The following is a 23,182-nucleotide window of genomic DNA, read 5'->3' as shown; positions in this document are numbered from 1 at the left end:
TGTACGCTACCCGTGAAATGTGTCCCATATCAAAATATTTACATGAAAATAAACTTATAAATCCAGCCCAGCATGACGCTCGTTACCTTGACTTAAGAGCAGGCATTTTCCGTGACCGCTGCAATTTCATTAACTGCATACATACTTAATAAGTAACCTCAAGTGAAATTGCGAATAATTATTTAAGCCGAATAGGCACAGCGGAGTAAAGCTTTTATTTTTATGATCATTCACTTTGAATTATTTTATATTTATCTCCCGTAATCTCATGTGAAGAATGCCTTAATGAATTTGATAGGAACTAGAATCAAATTGAGCTTCTTTATTAATACTCCAACTTCAGAAAAAGTCTTCAACAAAATTAGTCGATTTTGGAAGTCACTAAATTAAAGATTTTTGAATTTTGAATCTTTTTTTTTTTCAAAATAGGCTGATAAATATCTTAGACAACCATAGCCAAATTGCTTTTTCACCCTTATCTTTACATCATTTTTTATTTCACAAAATACTTACTTATTTAAAAACATAGTGACTATATTCTTTTCTCGCCAAAGAGCACAATTTTTTAAAAGTAATAATAAAATGTCAGTCATTCTTGTAACTAGTTGTACGTGTCAAATAACTTATATTACTAAAGTCATACCTTTAGAGTTTCTAGTAAAAACTTATACTAAAATCAGTTTTTATGTGTAATGACCTAGGGGTTATCGACCGTTTTGAAAAAATGCTGTGAACATTACACTAGCATAAAAATTCGTATTTTTGTATATGGTTGTTTTATAAAACCAGTCTCATTTGCCATTATGAGAACAGTAGTTCACACACATGAAATGTAAAAGAAAAAAAATAAGGTTATAAAAAATATTAAATAAACTAGCAAAAATGGTAATAAGTATTAGAACAAATTGTAATCAACGGTGACATCGAAGTATGTGGCAAAGAAAGAGATACGACGTGTGTAAGGACTCTAAATGAAAAAAAAATAATCTAAGAAATTGTAAAGTTTGAAAGAGGCTGTAGTGGCAGATGTTGTGAGTGAAGAGTGAAGAGGTTATAAAAAAAATTATGATGAAAAATTTGTAAAATAGAGCCTTGTTCTATCAATAAGATAAGGTGCGAAAAGCGCCTAAAAAAGGAAGCCATTAATAAAAAAAACCGTGGTACACAGTGTTACGGGTCTAAGGCGAAGCAAATATTAAAATATCTCGGTTAACAAAGACGAAGGTTCTTGTCTCAAAGTGATAAGCATAGAAGTTACTGTTTAGGTTTTGAAATTGCAATTGTAATAGTAAAATCGCATATACTGTTCTTTATAGATACTATGTTGACCTTCTTAAGTCGTTAAACGAGTTCTAACAGGATTATACATTACATGCACTTTGTTGTAATAAGACAGTTTTATGAATAGGGCAATGAAAACCGTATCCCTGATTAAACGGTGCGTAAAGGTATTGCTATCTCACTTGAATATAAACACTTGGGTTAGGAGAGCTTTTGATAACTTCTCATTGCGCTTTACGCTTAGCTTTTTATCTCTCGTATTTGATGTAGTATTTTCATAACCATTTCAATAAAGACAGTAAACTCTCTTATATACGAGTATTACATTAGATATCGCAATTATCGAATATTTTAACACGTGAAAACTTTTAACGATGTTTAGCCACAATTAGTAAACACCAATAAACAACTAATTGTAGGGAAAACAAACGGCCAAAGACTGCATAGACAATCACCTACCCGCTGGTCTGATAGAGTCAATAAATACTTCCCTGAAGAAAACAGAGGATATGACGGTATTGAAAGAGCATGTCATCGATTTAGTCTAGACGTTACAAGATTGAAGACCTTCAGAAATGAAAAAAATAATACTGAGAAGAGAGAACACGTAAAGAGACTTGAATAACTTGTTTTGATGTAAAACATAATAAAAGGAAACATTGAAGGAACACAAGACAAAGAAAGGCCGGCGTAACCTTTTGTTTTACGAATAAAGGAAAATGTAATTGACACTAATTGTACATTTAATGAAATTTCCAATGAAGAATGAAGAACTGCATGTTAATAACTATTTACAAATAAATAAATCATAGGCAAGTCCTGAATACCTCATAGATATATGACTACAAACAAAAATACTCTAAAATAGTAGCCTAGGTTGATAATAACATAAATTAATATAGTTAAATTATTTTAACATCGAACATAAGATTGTGAAACATCAATACTAACACAAGATATAATAATGGTGAACATGGATACGTCACAATGCATTTTGTTTCATATTTCTTTAATTATTTATTATTTTCACCGAACACTTTTAGGACGACAAAAATAATAAATAGTGTGGCAGCTAGTCTCGTAAATATTCGTTTTTCAAATATATGTATCAACAACAACAACAGTTTTGATAAGTTTTAAAAGTATTCTTTTACGAAAGCTTCAAATTAATAGTTGGAATAATTTTAAAACGTTTATGTTTTTTTAAATTTTTAAAAAAATATTGAATAAGAATTTTCGGTGAGGTTAAATTGTACATGTATTGTGCGATTGGTTGTAGGTGTAATAACATTGATTATAGGTGAATTTATTTTTCTCATTTGTCAGCAATTACTCTTTATAAATTGCTCACTTTGAAATATGTATGCCAATAACTTCAGGCAGTACACTAACAGTAAACAATAATTAATTTTAATATGTAATAATTCGAATTTGTAAAACTCTTTTTCCTTCTTTAGTATCATTACGTTATTTATTATTTCTAAAAACCGTTGGTTTTTGGATAGATTGTACCATATATTAATTAAAAAAAAGGTGTATAGATTTACCCCTTTAAAGATTTTATACCCACAATTAATCAAGTTGTGTAAATTTAATAAATATATCTTCATTTCAAAACGCGATATCTTTTATGTCAGTACTTTCACTTGTTTGTGTAATCACATCTTTATTAAAGACACACAGTCCTCGCTTGCCCTTGCACAGTACACAAGGGACAGTTTGCCCTTCACCCTAACAACATACCCTGTTACCGACTCTTTGTTAAGCGAGATGGAAAACTCTTTGCAAAAACACTGAATCTTAATGATAATTTTTACTTTAGTACGCAGTAAGTAAGACTACATAATTAAGGTTTCTTCTCTATCTACTTACTAGTTGCTCTAATAGACTTTATATTATCAAAAATTATTGGCCTATCGCAATCCAAAAGAAGATAAAAACAAATAAACTTTAAACTAATTCAGAATGATCACTCAATTTACTAATTTCATCATCATTATCAAAGGCCCAAAGGCCTCCGCCATAAATTTAGGACACGGTCTGTCCACCTTGTACGCAGATGTCCTACGCTGCGCCTGCCAGTCCATGGTCTCCACTCCAGACCCTAAAGGCCCCAGTGGCCATTTGATCTGCGTACTAAGTGGCCTGTCTAATGCCACTTCAATTTCCCAACTTGCTGGGCTGTGTCGGTTACTTTTGTGTCTCTAAGAATTATTGATTTATTTTATATTGTTTATTTAAAAACTTTTAATACATTTATTCCACATCAGCGAACTTTAAGACGAAGGAATTATCTGCTAGTTTAGACGATGCAGAAATAAATTAATAAAGGCAGGTGAAACTAGTTAATAACATAAAACGAAAATTAAAAAAAATAGTGTTTAAATATCCTTTTATCGCTCAGTATTGCAAACCACTATACTACGCCCACAATACATTTATGTCATATCATTTTTTAAATTTGAATTACTTCCAAAAAATATTAGGATTATTTATGAAAACAAATTTTCTATTTTTTACAATGCAAGACTTTAGTAATAATGTGATTAATGAAAAGTAATCGATGTCACAAATTGAAATCTAGTGATAGGTTTTACTAATTTAATCTGTGGCTTGTTTGTTAACATAAAATTGTTGTCTTAGTGCCCTTTAGTATTATTTAAGTTTTTTGATTTTGAGGGAACTTTTCTCGCGGCCTAATAAAAAAAATACCAGTGCAATTGGCCGAGTCGTTCCCAAGCTTAACAACACATTTAAATATTATTTTTCATTGTTTCCGCGCTTAGGAGAATTGAATAGGCGCCATTGGCGACTATTTTTTCTATAACATCGTGATAAAAAACAGGTTTTAAACATGTAAGACGACTACATTTTACGAAAACTGCTAAAAGATAAAAACGTCTTTAGTTTAGTAGTTAGTTAGTTTTACTTTAATATTTCGTACACACTTATTTCATTCAATAATTATGCGATACATTTTCATTTTTTTTTACGATACTTTGAAATTTTAATGTACATTAGCTCTTTAAACTCAAATACGATTGCATTTGGGTTGAAACCCTTTTGACATCCTTTTTCTGTTCTGTACGTTTTTGGAACCATTGTTGAGATACATATTTATTTGGTTGAAGAAAGCCATTACAGGGTTAAGCTCAATTTAATTCTGGGTTCTGTGAAAATCTGTTCAATTTTTGCATTCTTATTGTGACGTATACACGTCATGAGAAACTATTTGAATACATAATCCAAAATGAAATAAATATCCACGCGTGAAATCCAATTACATCAATGGGCGCACAACTGGTTTTATTATCTATTTTTACGCAAAGAGAACAATAAACAAGGAATGACCCGCCTGGATTTTCCATATTGTCAAAAGATAATATAAGCGTTTTAATTCACATAAAAATGATATATTAATATCTAACTCACCCGAAGGTTCCGGACGGTAGCAAGGTGGGACTGGTATGTAAGAGGGACCTCGCATGAACATCAGTAAGCAGGTGGTTAGTAGCGTTGCCAAAAGGAGCACAGCACACGAGACGAGGAGAACTCGCTCCAGTTTGGTCCTCTGATGCCATCCTATGAAGGATACGCCCTGGAACAAAATATACTTCGTTAAACACAACAGTTTCTTTCATAATTCATACAATTCAAATTCATAAATGATTATAAGGTTGATTAACATCTCTTATTGGAGTTAAAATAAGTCTTCTACCTGTTTGGATAAAAAATTGCGGTAGACCTATGACAGCAAAAAATATTTTAAGTGACTATTCTTCTTCGAATCATTACTATTATCTGTCTGTATCGACTTTAAGACAAGACGTCCTACCATAATCATTGTTGATTAGGAGTGAAATCGCCTTATACCACTTCCTTGTACGATTTTTAGTTTAAAAACCTTTTTTTTTAGATCTGGCAATGCTTACTTACATAGCTCTTTAATGCCACATACGAACGCAATAGTGGCAGAGCTCTAAAAGCTTAGCTTAAACCGCATTACAATCATGTCTGAACTGCTGCCTATGTGGTATCTTAACGCTGCGGCGGGTACAGTAACTGTGGGTCAAAAATAATACCAACATGTCGGCCGATTGACACTCTTCTGTAAGGAATATGTGTCTCCCCCCCCCCCCCCCAAAGATCTCCATTATGAACGGTGAAGCGCTTTCCACATTCAGCGACTTCCGGCGACTATGTTGTCGGTTCTCCTAATGTAGACCTACTCATACCGCGTCTAGCAACCCATGGTCACTCGAATACCTTTCAGCTCGAACAGCTATTGCTTGCACGAGCGTTGTACCCTGCCCAATGCCACTTCGGGCGACGTCGGTGACCTTGTTTCTTCTCCAGATCTCCTCATCAGCGAAGCTTCGAGCAATAACCATTTCCATTTATCAAAAATATAGAAACTAAAATGTACTGATGTACATCCATACGATCTTACACGTATGGTTACCTACATACATACAGTGTCGTGCAGAGCGAAACCAGCTGTCCCGTTGAAACGTTGCGAACAAAAGGATTAAAATAGAAAGTAAAATGATTTATTTATTTTAATTCTTACTAACTTCCGATCAAGCGTTAAATATGCAACAACCTTTTGTAGTCGTGACAATTTTTTATTAATCTCAAATTTTCTTATCTTTCTCCTTGTCCTCTTCTTTCTTCCTTTTTTAACTTATCTTTGAATACATTCTTTCATTTAGGTCTTAGGTTTTGTTTATAAGCACTTATATTCTCAGCGGCTCATCTGTGCATTCCTACATAATTAAATGCATGTGCATGTACTTACATACATACGTATATGCATTGTTACATACATTCATATTTTCATACGTACGTACATACAAGTATATGTTCTGTTACATTGTTTTAAATTATATTCAGCCCCTACTACGATAAACTGCATACAAGTGAATGCAATAAAATTTGCATGGATTGAAGTAACTCGATTATAAGCGGGACGCGCGCGTCACGTGTGACGTGTAAATATTTTATGCAATAGCTCCAGTCGAGTTACTGTAGTAATTTAATAACGCAGTGCGAAAAATTGGTTACAAGTTAAATGTGATACACAGAGTCGAAAATTAATTTTGCCTTATCTTAGTATAATTTTCATTTATAATAATTTACTTATGCAAACATGAATTACGGTAAAAATTTGTACGAATGAGATCTATAGACGAACTGAATAAACCAATGATTAGGGGATAGGCAGAGTATTTTTGTTGAAGAATTGTCGAGCGGCGGAATAGACCAGCGGTAGAATACTGCAATTTGCAATCGTAGGTCATGAGTTTGATTCCCCAAATACAATCTTATATAATTCAAACTTTGTGCATTAATTATATGTAATTGCACTGTTCACAAACAAGTTTCCAAAGAATGGACAGCGGCGTCCTTTGTGTACTATAATACCACATTAGGAACGCCAACACGCCGGCCATGCGTGGCGATTATGGTATATTCCTTCATAGATATCTTTGAGGGAGGCTTTTGCCTTGCGATAGGCATCTATGAGCCGAAACGAAGAAGCTGAAGGAACAGTGTGCAAGTCACACAGCGCGCAGAACTGATAGCCGCTAGGACCTTAGGGTTATGTAGTCGACCTTTGTCCAGACGAAGGCATTGCTACCGCTGAAATGATGAATGATGATAAAATGAATTTCAAGTGACATCGCAAATTATTTCGACTTGGCCACCTCCCCAATTCTATAAAATAAATAATATAACGACCCGTGACCAGGTTCTCAAGCGAGTCCTCACATATAGATACTACAAGGAAGTGTATGTAGAATAAGTGTGTTCACCTCACTTTGAATAATTCAAAAGAAAATCTCTACTCTATCTTCATCATCAGACTGGAACATACGACCTCTAACAAATTATTTCAGGATTTATACAAGCTAACGAACGCGTAACATTTTTGCAGCCAAGCTAGACTATATGTGTACTGTCATCCCGTTTGAATGCCTCCGTTCAATGAAATCGAAAAACCTTTCATCTCCACGCTGGCACGAAAACAGCGTTTTCCATTTTATGGTATTAAAGTTTTAGTTTGAGAAAATTGATCTTTTTACATATTACAACGACTGACAATAAAACACACACAAAGAAGTATTAAAGTTGCAAATAATCTTCAACATGGTCGTAGAATTTTGATTCATCGCTATATTCGACCATACATTGAATGAATATAATTTGATTTATTTGTAATAATGTCATACCAAGACAATACGACTCCGGCTTATTCATTACAAAGGCCCAGCGTGATATTAATTCTGAAATGTTTCCACTGTTGAATTACAACCCACTACATAGAGAGAAGACACCGACGTTAAACCATTTGTAATTCCCAGTATAGATTATGTTACACAAGTAACTTTTCAGAATTCCATGGATTAACAGTACGGGTACTGGGTCCCTCACGTTGTAGTAAGAAGGGCCGGTTACGGTGCATTGGCGTTCACCTTTATCAAGCGAACTCCTCACACTACTGATACATGGGAAGCTTGATCTCATTTTACGAATTTATCTTATCAAATGTCTTACAGATATTATCGCTGTGGTCGGCGTGCAGTTTGCACCTTCGCATACGTCAATTGAATCAAAAAGGGTTACATATCTTTAACATGAAGTATGTCGTTTTACGAAAGCTCAATTTGATATTAGTTTATGGCGAATTGGGCTCTTCTACTATTCTTGTGACGTAAGGAAGTTATAAACATGAATAAAAATGAATATAATATAAATTACTTTAAAAAAATTAAAAATTGAATATACATACGAGGAAGTTCATCGCTTCGTTTTCCCTTTTACTCTCTAGACGCCAGGTGGGACGCAACACGCTAGTTCTACAACGGACTATCGAATACTCCAATTGATGGACAATAAAGTGGATATAGTCGAATGCTATTCTAAGCACACTTTGTATGTGACATTGACATTTAATGGGCCCATCTCACCATTACCAGGCACGGTTTATAGCGACCACAATCTTGCTATTACGTGTACAGTTTAATAGCGACAGCGGATCAATGGATTGTGTCTCGCTACCCGTATGTTTGACACAAATTCTATTCTAAGATCTTGTGGAAGATTATTTGCAATTTTGATAATTTTTCCTAATGTTGCATTTAATTTTTTCGACACGTTCGATAACCTTGACAATTTCACTTAATTATTTATTTATTTTCATTTTACCTTCTTTACAATCTTTGTAACGGCGGACTTATACCTTTAGGTATTTTCTACCAATTAACCCGCTACCTTGGGTTGATAATTGATAGGCAGGTGTCCAAATGGTACATAAAACTTAATTAGTTATACGACTATACGCTATTTATATAAATACCATATAATTTTAAAAAATATTGCAAGCCAAAGATTTAGTTAACAAAATTATTGAAAAATAAAATAGTGGCATAGATAGTATAAATCAATATTGACCATCTGTAGAATTATTTCTTAAGTTTCTTAACACATTATGGTTTATCAGGAATGTACTCCGTTTAGTTAGTGGTGGTAAAATACTAAAGCATACACTTGTAAATGTAAGTTGCTAGGCTAGATCGCCAATTGCAATAAGCTTTCTTATCAGACTAAATAAAATTAAAATTTTACATTTCTCTGTCGTGAGGAAATTTGTAGAGAAAGTCAAGCATATTGTGAAGTTGTCTTACCAGCTAAAACTCAACCTTACTTCGGTTATCGCAAACTTATAGAAGACATTACAGGAACATATTTTCAACGGATTTATTTTACTGATTCATGACGATATCTTTAAAATCGTAAAACTAAAAGCCATGAAAGAAGTTAAGTAGAAATATCCTAGGATTTTATGGTATTACACCATCAAGACGATTGTAATAAAATTATACTTCTTATTGGTATAAAAATTGTTCTGAAGATTTCTATGTTATGAATATATAATTTTGAAATTACACCATTAAATGTGCGGGCTATGTGAAAGGAGACGGGAGGAGGAGAGGGAGTTACTTTTATAACAGAAGCAAAAATCAATTAAGTGGTTTCATGATGGGCTCTATTATCTCCAAAATCCTTATCGTCTTCCGCTTCGAAATACCAAGTCTTATCAAGTGCCTTAAAGTAGGTGTTATATTCAGTAAAACCTTTTAAAGTGGACTCTCCGTTCCTTAACGACTCTTACGAATACTCAACGTTCAATCTCCTTAAAGACAGTGATGCTCAACTTTTAAGAATCTTATATAAAAGTTAAAACCTGATGATGTATGATCGGGAAAACAAAGTGAACCTTAAAGACAGTCACGGTTCTCAGTGAAGTATACTCGGATACAGAAAACTCGAGGAGGTAGATTTAGAAGATATCCGTTCTAAATTTAAATATAAAACATAAATGCTGTAACTGAAGAAATCATTTCTTGTAATATATTAATTTTATTTCATCAAAAGTTCTCCTAAAAAACATTACACAAGAAATAATCACAGGTTAATATTAAAAATATAGTATAAAATAACGTGTATCTCAAAAATAATAAGGCAGCATTCATTACGTAAAAAAAGTGTTAGAAAATCATATGTTACACTTTTTTAATATATGAAATGCTTAGCAACAAATACACTTAGAAATGAACCCTGACATTTTCTGTAGTTATCATCATCATTTCAGCCGTTGCTGAACTGCCTCCCTTTTCTCTTTTTCAGCTGTTAGCCCACTAAAAGACTTAACCCTCACCCATAGATGGCCACAATGACTTGTTTTGTGCTGCTCGCATGCAGCAACTTTCCATGCCCTTATGTCCTCCTATGTCGTCGATTCATCAAGTGGAGGGGGAGGGGGGCTACCTACGCCACGAATACCAATAGATAACCAATAGAATCGGTTGAAAGCTGGTAATCAGCGTAATTAGACGACCTTCATAGGTACTAATACATCTATTTGGTGGACGTTCTACGCTATGCTTGCCGGTTCATGGTCTCCATTTCAGAACCACAAGGACTCTCCGTTTTGTTCCGTACTGATGTGTCAATCTATATTAATTAATATAAATTAGTTATTAGTGATCAGTTTTTTAGCGAAGTAATAAGTGTACATATAGTATATTATGTTGGTATAACTGCTCATCGTCCATAACATATAGTATACATTTAGAACCGCTGTACAAGTGATATGATAAAAATAGAGACCAGCGACTATGTCGGTACTATCACATGAGTGATGGTCGTTTTTAGTTCGATATCATAATGAGGTTATTTACCTCTAGTTAAAACACGAAGAAATATTATACGTGCTATTTACTTGATAAAGTTAACCACAGACTATTTTATGGTTATCGATAATTTGACATTTTTTTTAACTTCATTATAATAGATAAGTAAGAAAAGGACGAATATACAGCTATTTCCGCCATGCAGCAGCAGTCTTGCAGTGAAGTGCACCGCGCGCCAACCTGCTGATAAATGCGCATGCGGCAAACAATACGAATTACACAACTACCACCGTTAATTTACTCAACACGTGTTTCACCCCTCCACGGGGCATCCTCAGGAGTAATGTTACACCGACCACTGCCAAACACCGTAGTCATGACTACGGGCTGTGCACTTCATTGCATGACTGCTGCTGCATGGCGGAAGTAACTATATATTAGTCCCTTTCTTACTTAGGATAAAATAGGTAAGTCCAACTTCAATAAAGAAGTCGATGGTCAAATGTAAATCGCCTTGTCTGCGTTTAGAAAACAAAGAAACTTTCGTCCGATATCTATTAGTGCGTTAAGACCAAGGAATCGATTTGGGAATGAGGAGATCCGTAGACAAACAACAGTAGCCGATATAGCCCAGAGGATAGACAAGTTCAAGTGGCAGTAGGCAGGTAACTTGGCACACAGAATGGATGGTCACTGGTAGACGGACGATCTTCTTGTCGTCGGAAGACGTTGAACGTAGGGCGCTTCCTATAGGACATATTGGATATCTGTGGAAGAGGCCTTTATATAGCAAATGATAAAAGAGCTGAAATTATAATTAAAATCTTATTTGGTCTTAGTAATCATATCAAAATAAAATGTTCAAGCCTTTAACGCGAAAGCCACGGGATATTAAAGTCAGAAATAAGATAGATTAAAAAAAATAAAAAGATAATAAATTGACAATCAATAAGAGTTCTGTTCAAAGATCCAATTTGATAAAACAAATTTTATCTTTATCTTTATAAGTACCAATGTTTCATAATTTTGGTTCTGAAATAAATATCTGTTTTGAAGATGTAAGACATTCACTGTTGGGCATTGGTCTCCCCCATATATTTCCGAACAGTAAGCATTTACGACAAATTGTGGTCTTTAAAAATGTGCTATGTATAATATTTTAAAATTAATTTAAATTTTACAGGAGTACATTTATGTTCAATATATCAGAGAAATTATTTTTGAAAATATATCTATCTGTACGAGAGTATATAGTTTGTATTTATAAGAAACTAAATGGAACAGAAAAATATACGGAATATTTGTCAATGTGCCATACTTGTTTGTACGAAGTAAAATGAATCTGTTAGACAAATCAATATAGCCGATAACGGTGAGTGCGAGCAAGATATCTGATATTTATTAATAGCTCAGGAATTTAATTTAGAAGTACGTCTGAAATAAATTGTATTTCAGACGTATTTTTATAAATATTTATATTTAAATATAGATAAACTTTGTATATAAAAAATGTATGTATTTGACTGTTCATTTACATAATGCCCTTATCGCACATAGGATGGGCACCAGTTTCCGCCGACTCGCTTACCAAGCTTGGCTATTATGGTATATCCTCCATAGATATTTTTGGGCTCATGCCTTGCAGTTGGCGTCTATTGGCTGTCACAACGATGCATTTATCAAATTCGAAACTATCTCATACAATGTACACCTCACACGGAACTTGTCCTTTGATTTTTATTTCTTCTTTGATTTTATTAATTTTTTTAGTTCTTGTTCGTCATCTAATGTTACGTATATATATATGTATATATATATATATACACATAGACATATATATATTTATGTGTTTAAATATATATATATATATATATATATATGTAAATGTATATGTATATATGTAAAAGTATATATATATATATATATATATAAGTAAAGAGCATTAAATTAAAATCAATTTCATCAACATTTTTGTAATAAGTCGTCCACTGTTGGATGTAGCCTCCAGATTTTCAATAGAACCGTTTGAAAGCAACGTGTATCTAGATATCGTCATTCAACAACCTTAATCCCGGTTAATTAAATCGAATCAAACTACATGAAATATTTAACCATGTTAAGTAAGAAAAGGACCAATATATAGCCATTTCCGCACATGCAGTCGCAGTCGTGCAATAAAGTGCACCACCCGCCAGTCCGCTGATAAATGCGCATGCGGCAAACAATGCGAATTACACAACTACAACCGCTAAGTCACTCAACACGTGTTTCACCCCTCCGCGGGGCATCTTCAGGAGTAATGTTACACCGATTAGTGCCAAACACAGAGACTCTGTTTGGCACTAATCGGTGTAACATTACTTAGGATGGACTTCCTAAAAATATTGCCTGATTCCATTAAATATTTAACAATTTCACTTAATTTCTTTATGCTTTTTAGAAACATATATATCTGTGTATATTTTTTTTTAACTATAATAATTAAACGAGGATTTATCAAAAATAAATCTTTAATTTTTAGATTTTTATACATTCCGCTGCGATTATTTATGTCATGGAATATTTCATTTATTTTATACATAACATAACTTTTAACTGTTTTATAAATGTTAAATAAAACACTGTAAAAACATTATAATGATGTGAATATTCTCTCGTCCAATATCCCTTAGTTGCATCTCTTAGTGAAGGTTTTCGACTAATGCGCTTTACCAGTGATGTGACTTAAATCCTCTTTGACAACCTCAGCCACTAAGATGGCTATGCTTGTTACTTCTCAGTGATGAAGATGATTAGTTAAAACCACTCCAACTATTCTAATCTATGGCAAAATTATTCATATCTTTCTGTAATATCGCGGAGGCCATTTTAATAAGAGTTGTGAGGTAAGTTATTTTGTTATAAAGATAAATACTTTTAAAATTCCTGGGATGTATATTTACCATCTTTCTCGAATGACATAAATAACTTTTGATAAAGTGACATATTCAAACTATTTTAACGATACCTCGTTATCTCTTTGGAGTGGAATGTCACGAGTTTAAAATAGGTGATTGTGGAGGCCTAGCGGTAGGAGACTGAGACTTAAGACCGTAGGTCGCAGATACGACTCCCGGGACATAATGTTATATAATTCACACTTTGCGCATTAATTATATAGGATTGCCACAACTGACAAGGCAGCAGCGTCTTCTGCATATTATTATACTATACTGCGATCGCCAATCCGTCAGCCAAGTGTGGCAATTATGATATATCCCCCAATAGATATCTTTGAGAAAGACCATTGGCTTGCAGTGGGCGTCTATATGATGTCTACACGATTTTATAAAAAAACTGGTTCTACTAAAATAACTAACTATCCAATATTAATAAAATATTCATAGATTTACGTATTTTTAAATTCTGGTATTCTGATATTTTTAGGAGATATAAATAACGAATTATGTGCTATTATTCACCAAAATGTTGATTATTTTGAATCTGGATCACATTTTTTACAATAAAACTCATGCAGAATGATTGGAAATAAATAGTTAAAGCCTGAACCGTAATATATTGCATTAATTTATTTTTACTTCTGTATTTTGAAAGGCCAATAACCCCTTGGCTGTTCAGTCTGCACAAATAGATAATGAAGAATTATTTAAGTATGTATAGTTACCCGAAATTTGTAAACACTTTTTCTTACTAATGTATATTATCACTTCGTCAATGAATATTTCCAAAACCATGTTACAGGGTGTACCGTGCAACAATTGACAAAAAATGAACTATACATCTATATATACTCTCTTTAACGTTTTTTTACCTATAACCTTCATACAAAACAAAGTAACTAACACGAGTTATATCATTAAAAACTTGAGAATGTCTGAGACAATTTTTATGTTTGTAATTTAAGATGTCTTTATCCGGAATAGGATAAGTAATTAAAGAAAAAATGTCAATCAAGGCATCAATCTAGCCAATCAATGTAATAATTTGGTGCAATTTTAATTTTTTCACTGTACCAGCAATTACTATTAAAAAAGTTATATTAACTTACTAGTGAAAACAAGTAGTTATAAACGGTGACGTCACTACTTTTCCTATATGGCTTGTATAAGCATAGTACGCGTCTATAAAAGCATTGCCAATACAAAGCGTACATAAGTGTTGTAATAACTACCCTATTGTTGTGTAAACGCGAAGTTATTTCTAGAACCGTCAATAGAAACACACCCTTAGGGCCGGGTGTGGCATTTGCCATTTGTCTTTGCAAGCGATATTACTCCATTACATCAAGGTTGTTTTCATAAGTGTAATGAATTAAACGTATAATATTAAAACCTTTTTATATAACAATTATATTATAACTTAAGTTTATTCGAATGTTAACCTACTAAACATGGTTAATTCATTTCTATTACCATTATAAAACAATATTAGTACATTATAAGTCTAAAACCTCCATAGCTGGACATGGGCTTTCGCCATAGATTTCCATTTTCCAAAATCAAGACCTTAAGGTCGTGTGTACATCTTGTAAAGGGTCGCCCTACGCAGGATTGTCATTCGGTAGTCCTCACTCAACTTTAAGTCTTCAATGGTAAATCTCTACTGCCCACTGCCACTTTAGCTTACAAATTTTCTGGGCTCAGTAATAGTTTGTGGTTACAATTATAGTAAATAGTTATGTGTTTAAAATTGAAAAAGACTATATAATTTCATTACGAAATTATATACTACTACCTTTTATAAAGGTTTCTTTCTTAAAGATAAAATAATGAAACTATGTTTAAACAAATGTTGTTTCACAGAATGAAAATCTTATACGTATTTATGTACAACGAATTCTTCCGAACCATATCACACCATATCGAGCGTTAACAAATAGTGCAGTAAATCAAGTCGTTCCTGCTTATTGTCCCGTCGTATTTGGAAATTATTGCTTTTTGCCATGAGAATAAAGGGTGTAGTACAAAAGTTTGTATTTAAACATATTCAATTAATAATGAATTTTATTCTTTCTCAGAATCTCAATTTCAGAAGACGTACATATTTTTTAAATGTTACGAAAATTTCGAAAGATTATTTATTTGGGTACAGACAAGTAACGGTTTAATTGCGATGCGCTGTACGCGATACAACAGTCATAAAGTGTAACTTGTTAAGGTCATCAGAAGACGCGGGGCGCAATAATCTTTCTATGTTTCAAATCATAGCATTTTGACAACAAAACATTAAATTAACTGAAAAAAATTGTATCTTTTTTAATCATTAATTTTATCCGTTTCACGTCATTATTAATAATTATTAAATGGTATTAAAGTACACGGGATTTATATACGCGCTCGAATCAGGAATAAGGAGATTCGTAGACGAACGAAACAAATTGACATAGCCCATCTTAATGGCAAGTTATAGGCAGTAGGGAGGTTATAGCGCGCTTAACGCCTTAAGGTTCTGAAATGTACATGTGGACAGACGAGCTTGTTAAATTTATCGACATATGCCGAACGCAGGCAGCTTTCAACCGGCCCAATTGACCTACAGGGGACCTACAGGGGAGACCCATATTTATATTCAAATTTATTGAAATGTGTACATCAAAAAATTAGAATAAAAATAAATAACCATTTATTAATAACAATAATATAAGAATCAAATAAGGTATGCGTCAACAAGAACATCTATAATATTCCTTTTACATTTGCAATGTGATTTCAATAAGTTAACAAAACAAGGAAAGATTAAATAAACTACATTTCTTTTAATTCTACTAACATTTGTCACCATCTGTGAACGTATTCGTAAACATTACATTCTTTTTTAATGTTATTATAATAAAATGATTTATTGTAGTGTACTTATCGAACGGTGCTCTTTTGAGAAAATACCGTACACTTAGAAGGTACCTTTTAACACACAACACAGCCTCTGAATTCATAATGAAACGAGAGGAAAACGAACTGTTATCTCAACATCAAAAGAATTTTCGAGTGGTTCATGATTTTTTTGCGTAATAGATTGTAGCAAAATTAAAAGTCATCTCTAAATTGAACTTACGTCTTATATATCCAAAATAATTGCAAATTATGATGCGTGAAGATGAACCAAATGTAGCTAGTCTAGTATTAACAACAATCAAAATTATGAATTTAATGTAAATATATTTACAAAAAAATCATCTATACAAAGAGATTGATTATAGGAGTAAAAGCTTAAAGGTGGTAAATATACAGCTTCGATGAAGCTAATTGTAAGATATCCACACACAAGTTGGAGTGACGACCGTGTTAAGTTAGTTGGAATGCGCTTGATTCTCTTCTGATCTGACGTATAGGCCTATGTCTAGCTGTGGATGCCCAACAGCTAAAATAATTATGACGATGAATGAAATGCTATTTATTTTCCAGCGAGCTTAAAGTCAAAAATACGATTTAAATTTATAAATACACTAATAACCTTGACTACATATAACGCGAACAATAAATTCTTGATACATGAACTCTGTAAAGGTCGTTGTCGAAAACTGCGAAGCTCTGCGCTGAAATACTAAAGTTGAACAAAAATAACCCAAGCTGAAACGTCTGGCTACGGGCATGTTGGAACAAACTGACCGGGTAATTGGGTAATTTGTGCCGTGACTAAGTGCTATTTAATATAGCACCAACGTGCATGAACGTCAATTAAAATTATTTACCGCTATTTAATTGTAAAACGTAACTAAACATAATTTAAATTTAAACGATCTCGACATTAATGCTCTAGGGTTCGTTGTATGAAAATTTTATGGCTAAAGATTAGCGAATAATTTATGATAAGTAATGTCATCAGCAGGACCGTGGAAGCCTAGCGGTGGAGAACTGAGACTTGCGATTGAAGCTCCTGAGTTCGATTCTCATAATTTTAAACAATTCACACTTTTTGCTTTCATTATACGAGATACGATTGCCACTACTTACAAAAAATGGATCAACACATCCTCAAAAAGAGGATGGGCAACAGGGTCCTCTGCGTACCATAATACCACACTGCTATCGCTAACCTGCCTGCCAAGCATGGGGATTATAGTATATCTCAGTAGATACGATGATGACGACGAAGAATCTGAGTTGTTCTAGCAAGAACTTCCGAGAAGAATAACAAGCTGTAAAATCTTACTACCATAATAATTATTATAGTTATATCGTATTAAGTTATATGTCTCCTGAAAAGTTGTAATATACAAAAAAGCTTTAATTAACGTATCTGCCAAATATTATAAAACAATTAATTAAATTTTACTTAAATTAATTACAATTAATTACAATTAGTAATTGGTTGTACATGTAAAAGCGATACACCTCATTTGTCAATAGGTAGCTTTTACACATATTTTCAATTAAGCTGTTCAAAGTAGTCACTTTGAAATATGTCATAAAACTTATTATCTATTGGAATGTGATATGCCAATAATTTCCGGCAGTGCGAAATCTGCAGGGAAAGATAGTAAACAATAATTAATTTATTTCATAAGTATAATTCGATCTTTATTATATTATCATTACGTTGTTTATTATTTCTGAAAACTTTAATTTTCGGATAATGTGTGCATTAATTCCATACACTAAATGACATTTCCCATACACAACGATCTATATATTTAGCTCTTTACAACTTTTACTCTTATAACCGATAATCTCTTTGTATAATCCTGAATTCTCAGTAGCTGTGGCATACGTTTAGAGACAAACAATAATATAAATACAGGATTAATAAGACGGGGAAATCAGCCGAATGCTACCTGAAGTATGGTGCCTTTTATTAGATAAGAGATGACAATAAAAAGCCTTTATTGTGTAACATATTTATCTACAATTTTTTTTAAAGTACTTGATACCAACTAAGTGCTATGGTAGCCTATTGTTGTTAATAAAAAATACCTCTGGAGGTATATAAGTATATATTATCGATGTCGTCTTTTCAGTCCATAAACGCCCACTGTAAAGAAAAGGCCTTATACCAAAATTGCCACAACTGGCGAGTGGGTTTGTGATCGCAGTGTGGTATTGAGGAACGCAGTGTGGTATTGAGGAACGCAGAGAACGCTGCTACCCATCATCTAGAAACTTGTTTATGAGCAGAGGCAATCCTATATAATTGATTTAACGTGTGAATTATATAAGATTGAATCGCGGGAATCGAACTCGCAACATACAATCGCTAGTCTCAGTCTTCTTCATCTAGGCTACCACTAATCTAATAATAATAATAATGTCGTATTTTTCTCAGAGTATTTTTTACAATAGCGTTTCAGCAGCACGATAATCATTTAGTACGTAATGAAAACCGGCGCTAGTGACGGTAAAAACAGGAAAATGCTACTGAAAAAGTCAAGGTCGTATTCGAAAATAAGTCATGTTACGATAAACAAGATACCGAATTACGGGCTTACGATTGTGATAAACAAATTGGTGTAATTAACGAGAGCAAAATTTTTCTTCGTCGGTTGTACTGACAATATTTCAGTTCAAATACAACTAAATGTTTTATTAGTTTCCTCTTAACGACGCTGATCTAAAAATACTTTTCTGAAACAAATAATAATAATAACCGATCGATCGTAGGTACGACTCTTAAATCAGGATGTTAGTCGTATTTTAAAAGATCGAGCGGGTAAAGGTTAGAAGGTTCTAAATGTCGGGTTCATGGACGTAAGGAATGGAACCTTTATCGTCGACTAAAAGCAAATCCGATGAAAGCAGCTTGAGGTAACGTCGTATTTATTGATTTATTCAAAATTTGAACAAAAACTCAGGTTTAAAGATTAGTGGCATCTTCTTACAGTCTCAAAAAAACTCAAAACTACTTCTGGCGGTGCTAAATTAAATTAAATAAACAGATACGGTACAGAATAAAAATATGTATAGGTAAATAAATTTTGAAAATAATAAACATACTTGGGTATATATAAATAATATAATTAAAAACTTACGTACAATATAACCTGTAGTGTATATAGATATTGTAACACAAATACCACTATTATCATAGATCATAGAGATTAAAAGGGAGTACTCATTGACCATTCTCTTGAAGGCTTCGTGGGTTGGAATATAACCTAAATTACTATATCAATCGAGGAATTTATTGGAAGATCATATTGATATAATAATAATTCATATATGTGAACGTCGTGTACAGAGCAGCAAAGACATAAAAAGGGTTAAATTGATGACGTCAGAGACGGCAAGCGCGATTTCTATCTTCCGCCTTACGTTCTAGTTTTGTCAAGGCGGAAAATGTCGTCAACGAAGATAAATATTTGCTGAATTAACGTTTGTGCGGAAGTGCTTTTACGTGCTCGTCCTAATAGAAATATTTTTAAATTAATGTTGATAAATAAGCACATTCTTTACAGAGGACTGTTAGCCCAGTGGTAAAGGGCTGAGACTTGCGATCGCAGGTTGCGGGTTCAATTCCCGGAATACAATTGTACATGATTCACACTTTGTGCTTTATTATATAAAATTGCCACTAATCACTAACAATTTTCCAAAGGGTGAGTTAGCAGGGTCTTCTGCGGACCATTATACCACACTGCGATCGCCAAACCGCCTGCCAAGCGTGGCGATTATGATATATCCCCCATAAATACCTTTAGGTGAGACTTATGCCTTTCAATAGGAGTCTATGAGTTGAAACGACTTCGCACGTTGTACATATTTTTAACAATGTAAACTTGCTCAAATATTTTATTAAATTTTATAGTAATTTTAATTTAACCGTTAATATAATCACTTTTATTGAAAGGCACATTTTACAATGAGCATCAACAATTGCAATTTAATGATAATTATTTTTATAAAACGTACATAAGTAACCATTTTTTTTTAAACTTTTAAATTCCTCAATTATCTGATTCGTTATAATAAAAATGAAATTTAAAAAAAAACCTTAACTTTTTAGGCTATTATTTTTGTTTTAATAGATGTAGGCTGGCCTTTTTCCAATGTAGACATATTTTTTCGTAGTAATGATTAATCAGTGAGATAAATTGTGGGTTTTTTAGTGACCGTCGAACACAGTTATTACAAATATCAAGTGTATTTTACAATGTGCATTGACGAAACATGTAACTTGTTTACCTTTTTACATATGGCCTGTGAAAGAAACTTTTTAATTATAAAACCGTGCTATTCATTGTATTTGAAGCCGTCATCGCGAGACGACAGAATGGAACGGCGAATTCTTGCTATGACGTATATTTACTAATCAGGATAACTCAATAACTATGAAGCATATGGGCTTGAAATTTTGTAGTAATATTTTTTTTGTCAAGTAGACTTTAGCTAAGGCTGGATTTTACAAAATTCCACCCGCAAGTAAGTTGAGGAGACGTTTATTAAAAACGCATATTAGATAAGCTATAGCTCTTAAAGGTTTATTAACACTTGGTCAGAATACACACATGATAAATAACTATATGATTGGAAAACAATATTTGATGTTTTTTTCTATACTTTAAGCACAAAAAAGCGATGGACAGCTACAAAATGCGTGTTCACTTTTGCTTTGTGGTACAAATTGACCTTGCGGTGTTATACAGCGAGGAGGTTTTTGTAAAAGATTCCAACTAACTTTAATGAGAAATATCATTAAGCCGTAGTTATATCTAGTCTGGAGCGATGTCTACGCCTTAAGCTATAAAGCGATGCACAGTAATGGTATGAGAAATATTTGATATGGATTTATGAGAATACGTAACATTTACGCAAGCTTGTCCAACTACTAACATTATAGTACAATTATTTTTTACGCAGAGCATTTAAATGACTTTTGATTGAAATAGATATAAAAATTGATCCCCTTTGTTCAAAAAATATGTAACTATTATAGCAAACTATGTATATATATTCTCGGAATTATCATGCAATAAATTTAAAACTTTGTTTCACAAAAACAGTCGATACGAATGCTAATTAAATGTAAAGGTTTTTATAAGTGATAAAAAAGCCAGTATAGTTATTGACCAGCTTTACTTACTGGATTCAGGATATTGTGAAAATACCAAAAACTAAATGAGTGTTATGGACTTTCTCAAACTGGGCACATTAATAATTCTTGTAGCCGTGTATTTTAATTTGAAGAATGCTATTACAGGGTAGCAAAATTTGATTCTTGCGTCTATAAAACAGGTCTCTTCTGGCATTTCTCTCGTGACGTCACAAGTGATCCAAAGCAAAGTATACTCGAAATATATGAATAAATAATTAAATAAATTTCTGTTTATGTTCATCGGGATTATGTTTTTTTAAAAGTTCTTTAAAATATTTCTAAAGAAATATCCTTTCTAATTATACCAATTTATGGTCACTCTAATATGTTTTTTTTTTTGTCTTAGATACACCATATATTGTACTACAACAAATCATGTTGTAATTCGCAAAAATCATAAAAAATATAAACATTTACTTCATATTAAGCATGGATGTATAAACTCTTTTAGGTCGTTGGAAAAAAATTAAGAAAATGACATTATCAATCAGACTATTATGATAATATGATTAAATTTATCGAATGGTAACATGTCGAAAGTATAAAAATAAAAATGGCATTGCAAGTTTAATCCTGTCACGTAAAAACGATGCGCTTTCGCGGTTTAAATTTATTCTCTCTATCTTTATCGAAATAAATGAATACTGTATTGGATACTTTAAAATAAAATTGTGTGAACCAACCTTCTTGTATGTCTGCGATGATTCTGGTTTCGGCGCTGTATCGAAAAGATTCAATCTAGAATTCTGGAAAAAATCCTGACTAGAATTTTCTCTGGAGAACAGTTCAGCCGTAGAGCTCTCTCTGGTTAAAGAAGGTCGCGGTTTTACAAACGGATTGTTTCTGGCATTTCTCGCTTGTTTTAGCCAATTGAATTTATTTATTGCTTCTGGAGCAGGAGAAGAAGATGGTGTGTTCTCGGATGTGTCAGTCGAAGGTGATGATGGCTCTTGAGATATTGTTGCCATTATTACAGTTTTGCCCTTCTAGCAGGTATATATTGAATTTATTAATATTTTGGTGAAGACTAATTACAATATGTGTTAATAGTAGATTAGACGTTCACTAAATAACACTATTTAAATTTAAAACTAGTTATGTTATCAAAATAAATTCTTCGTTAAATTGTAATTTCCCGCCAAACTATATCACACGGCAATTTGCCCACATCGCTGAACGCCCGAAGTACAAGGTTATATTAGCAACGTAACAGATTGCGTATCACAACACAATTATATATAATACGATTCTTATAATAAATCGTGCCTAAATAATTTATTTTCGGTTCGCGGTCAGGTGTTATACGCTGCCGCACGCGTATGAGGGCGAGACTGAACTGAAATGTTTCGGTGTTTACATCGACGCGTGCGCATGTAGAGTAAAAACTAGACAGTTGTAGGGTGACCATCTTAATATAAATTTCCTTATAAATCTTTATCTGAAATGTTGTCTCCTACTTCTAATACCACTATACACAGTCACTCAACGACCCATGGAGATAGCCCTCTCGGCCCGCTCGGGATTTCACTACTAGATCTAGTGAGAAATAAGGAAAACCGTAGAAGAACGAAAGTTCAGGCTGACACTGATATAACCCTGCGGATTTAAAAGTGGCAGTTGTTACGCCATAGAGCGTGAAGCATAAATCGATGGTCGCTAGGTTCTTCAGGTTCTGGTGA

At 33.1% G+C, this 23,182-nt stretch overlaps 1 protein-coding gene across 1 annotated transcript in view; it reads right to left on the bottom strand.

Annotated features, from left to right (window-relative positions):
• Positions 1-22,801, bottom strand: part of Nep3 (Neprilysin 3) — a 40,317-nt gene extending 17,516 nt beyond the window's left edge. Inside the window, exons 1-2 of the mRNA XM_068768612.1 lie at positions 22,187-22,801; positions 4,714-4,879 (exon numbers count right to left, since the gene is read on the bottom strand). Of these exons, the coding sequence (XP_068624713.1) occupies positions 4,714-4,879; positions 22,187-22,471 (451 nt within the window). The 5' untranslated portion in view covers positions 22,472-22,801. The remainder of the gene's footprint in view (positions 1-4,713; positions 4,880-22,186) is intronic.
• Between the last annotated feature and the right edge of the window lie 381 nt (positions 22,802-23,182).

The sequence above is a fragment of the Battus philenor genome, unplaced genomic scaffold (genome assembly GCF_028537555.1).
Source record: "Battus philenor isolate CCGP_79_NKW_IND1 unplaced genomic scaffold, ilBatPhil1.0.hap1 SCAF_26, whole genome shotgun sequence".
Classification (NCBI taxonomy): domain Eukaryota; kingdom Metazoa; phylum Arthropoda; class Insecta; order Lepidoptera; family Papilionidae; genus Battus; species Battus philenor.
Note: the sequence above shows the minus strand (reverse complement) of the source record. Positions and strands in the feature narration are given on the sequence as shown.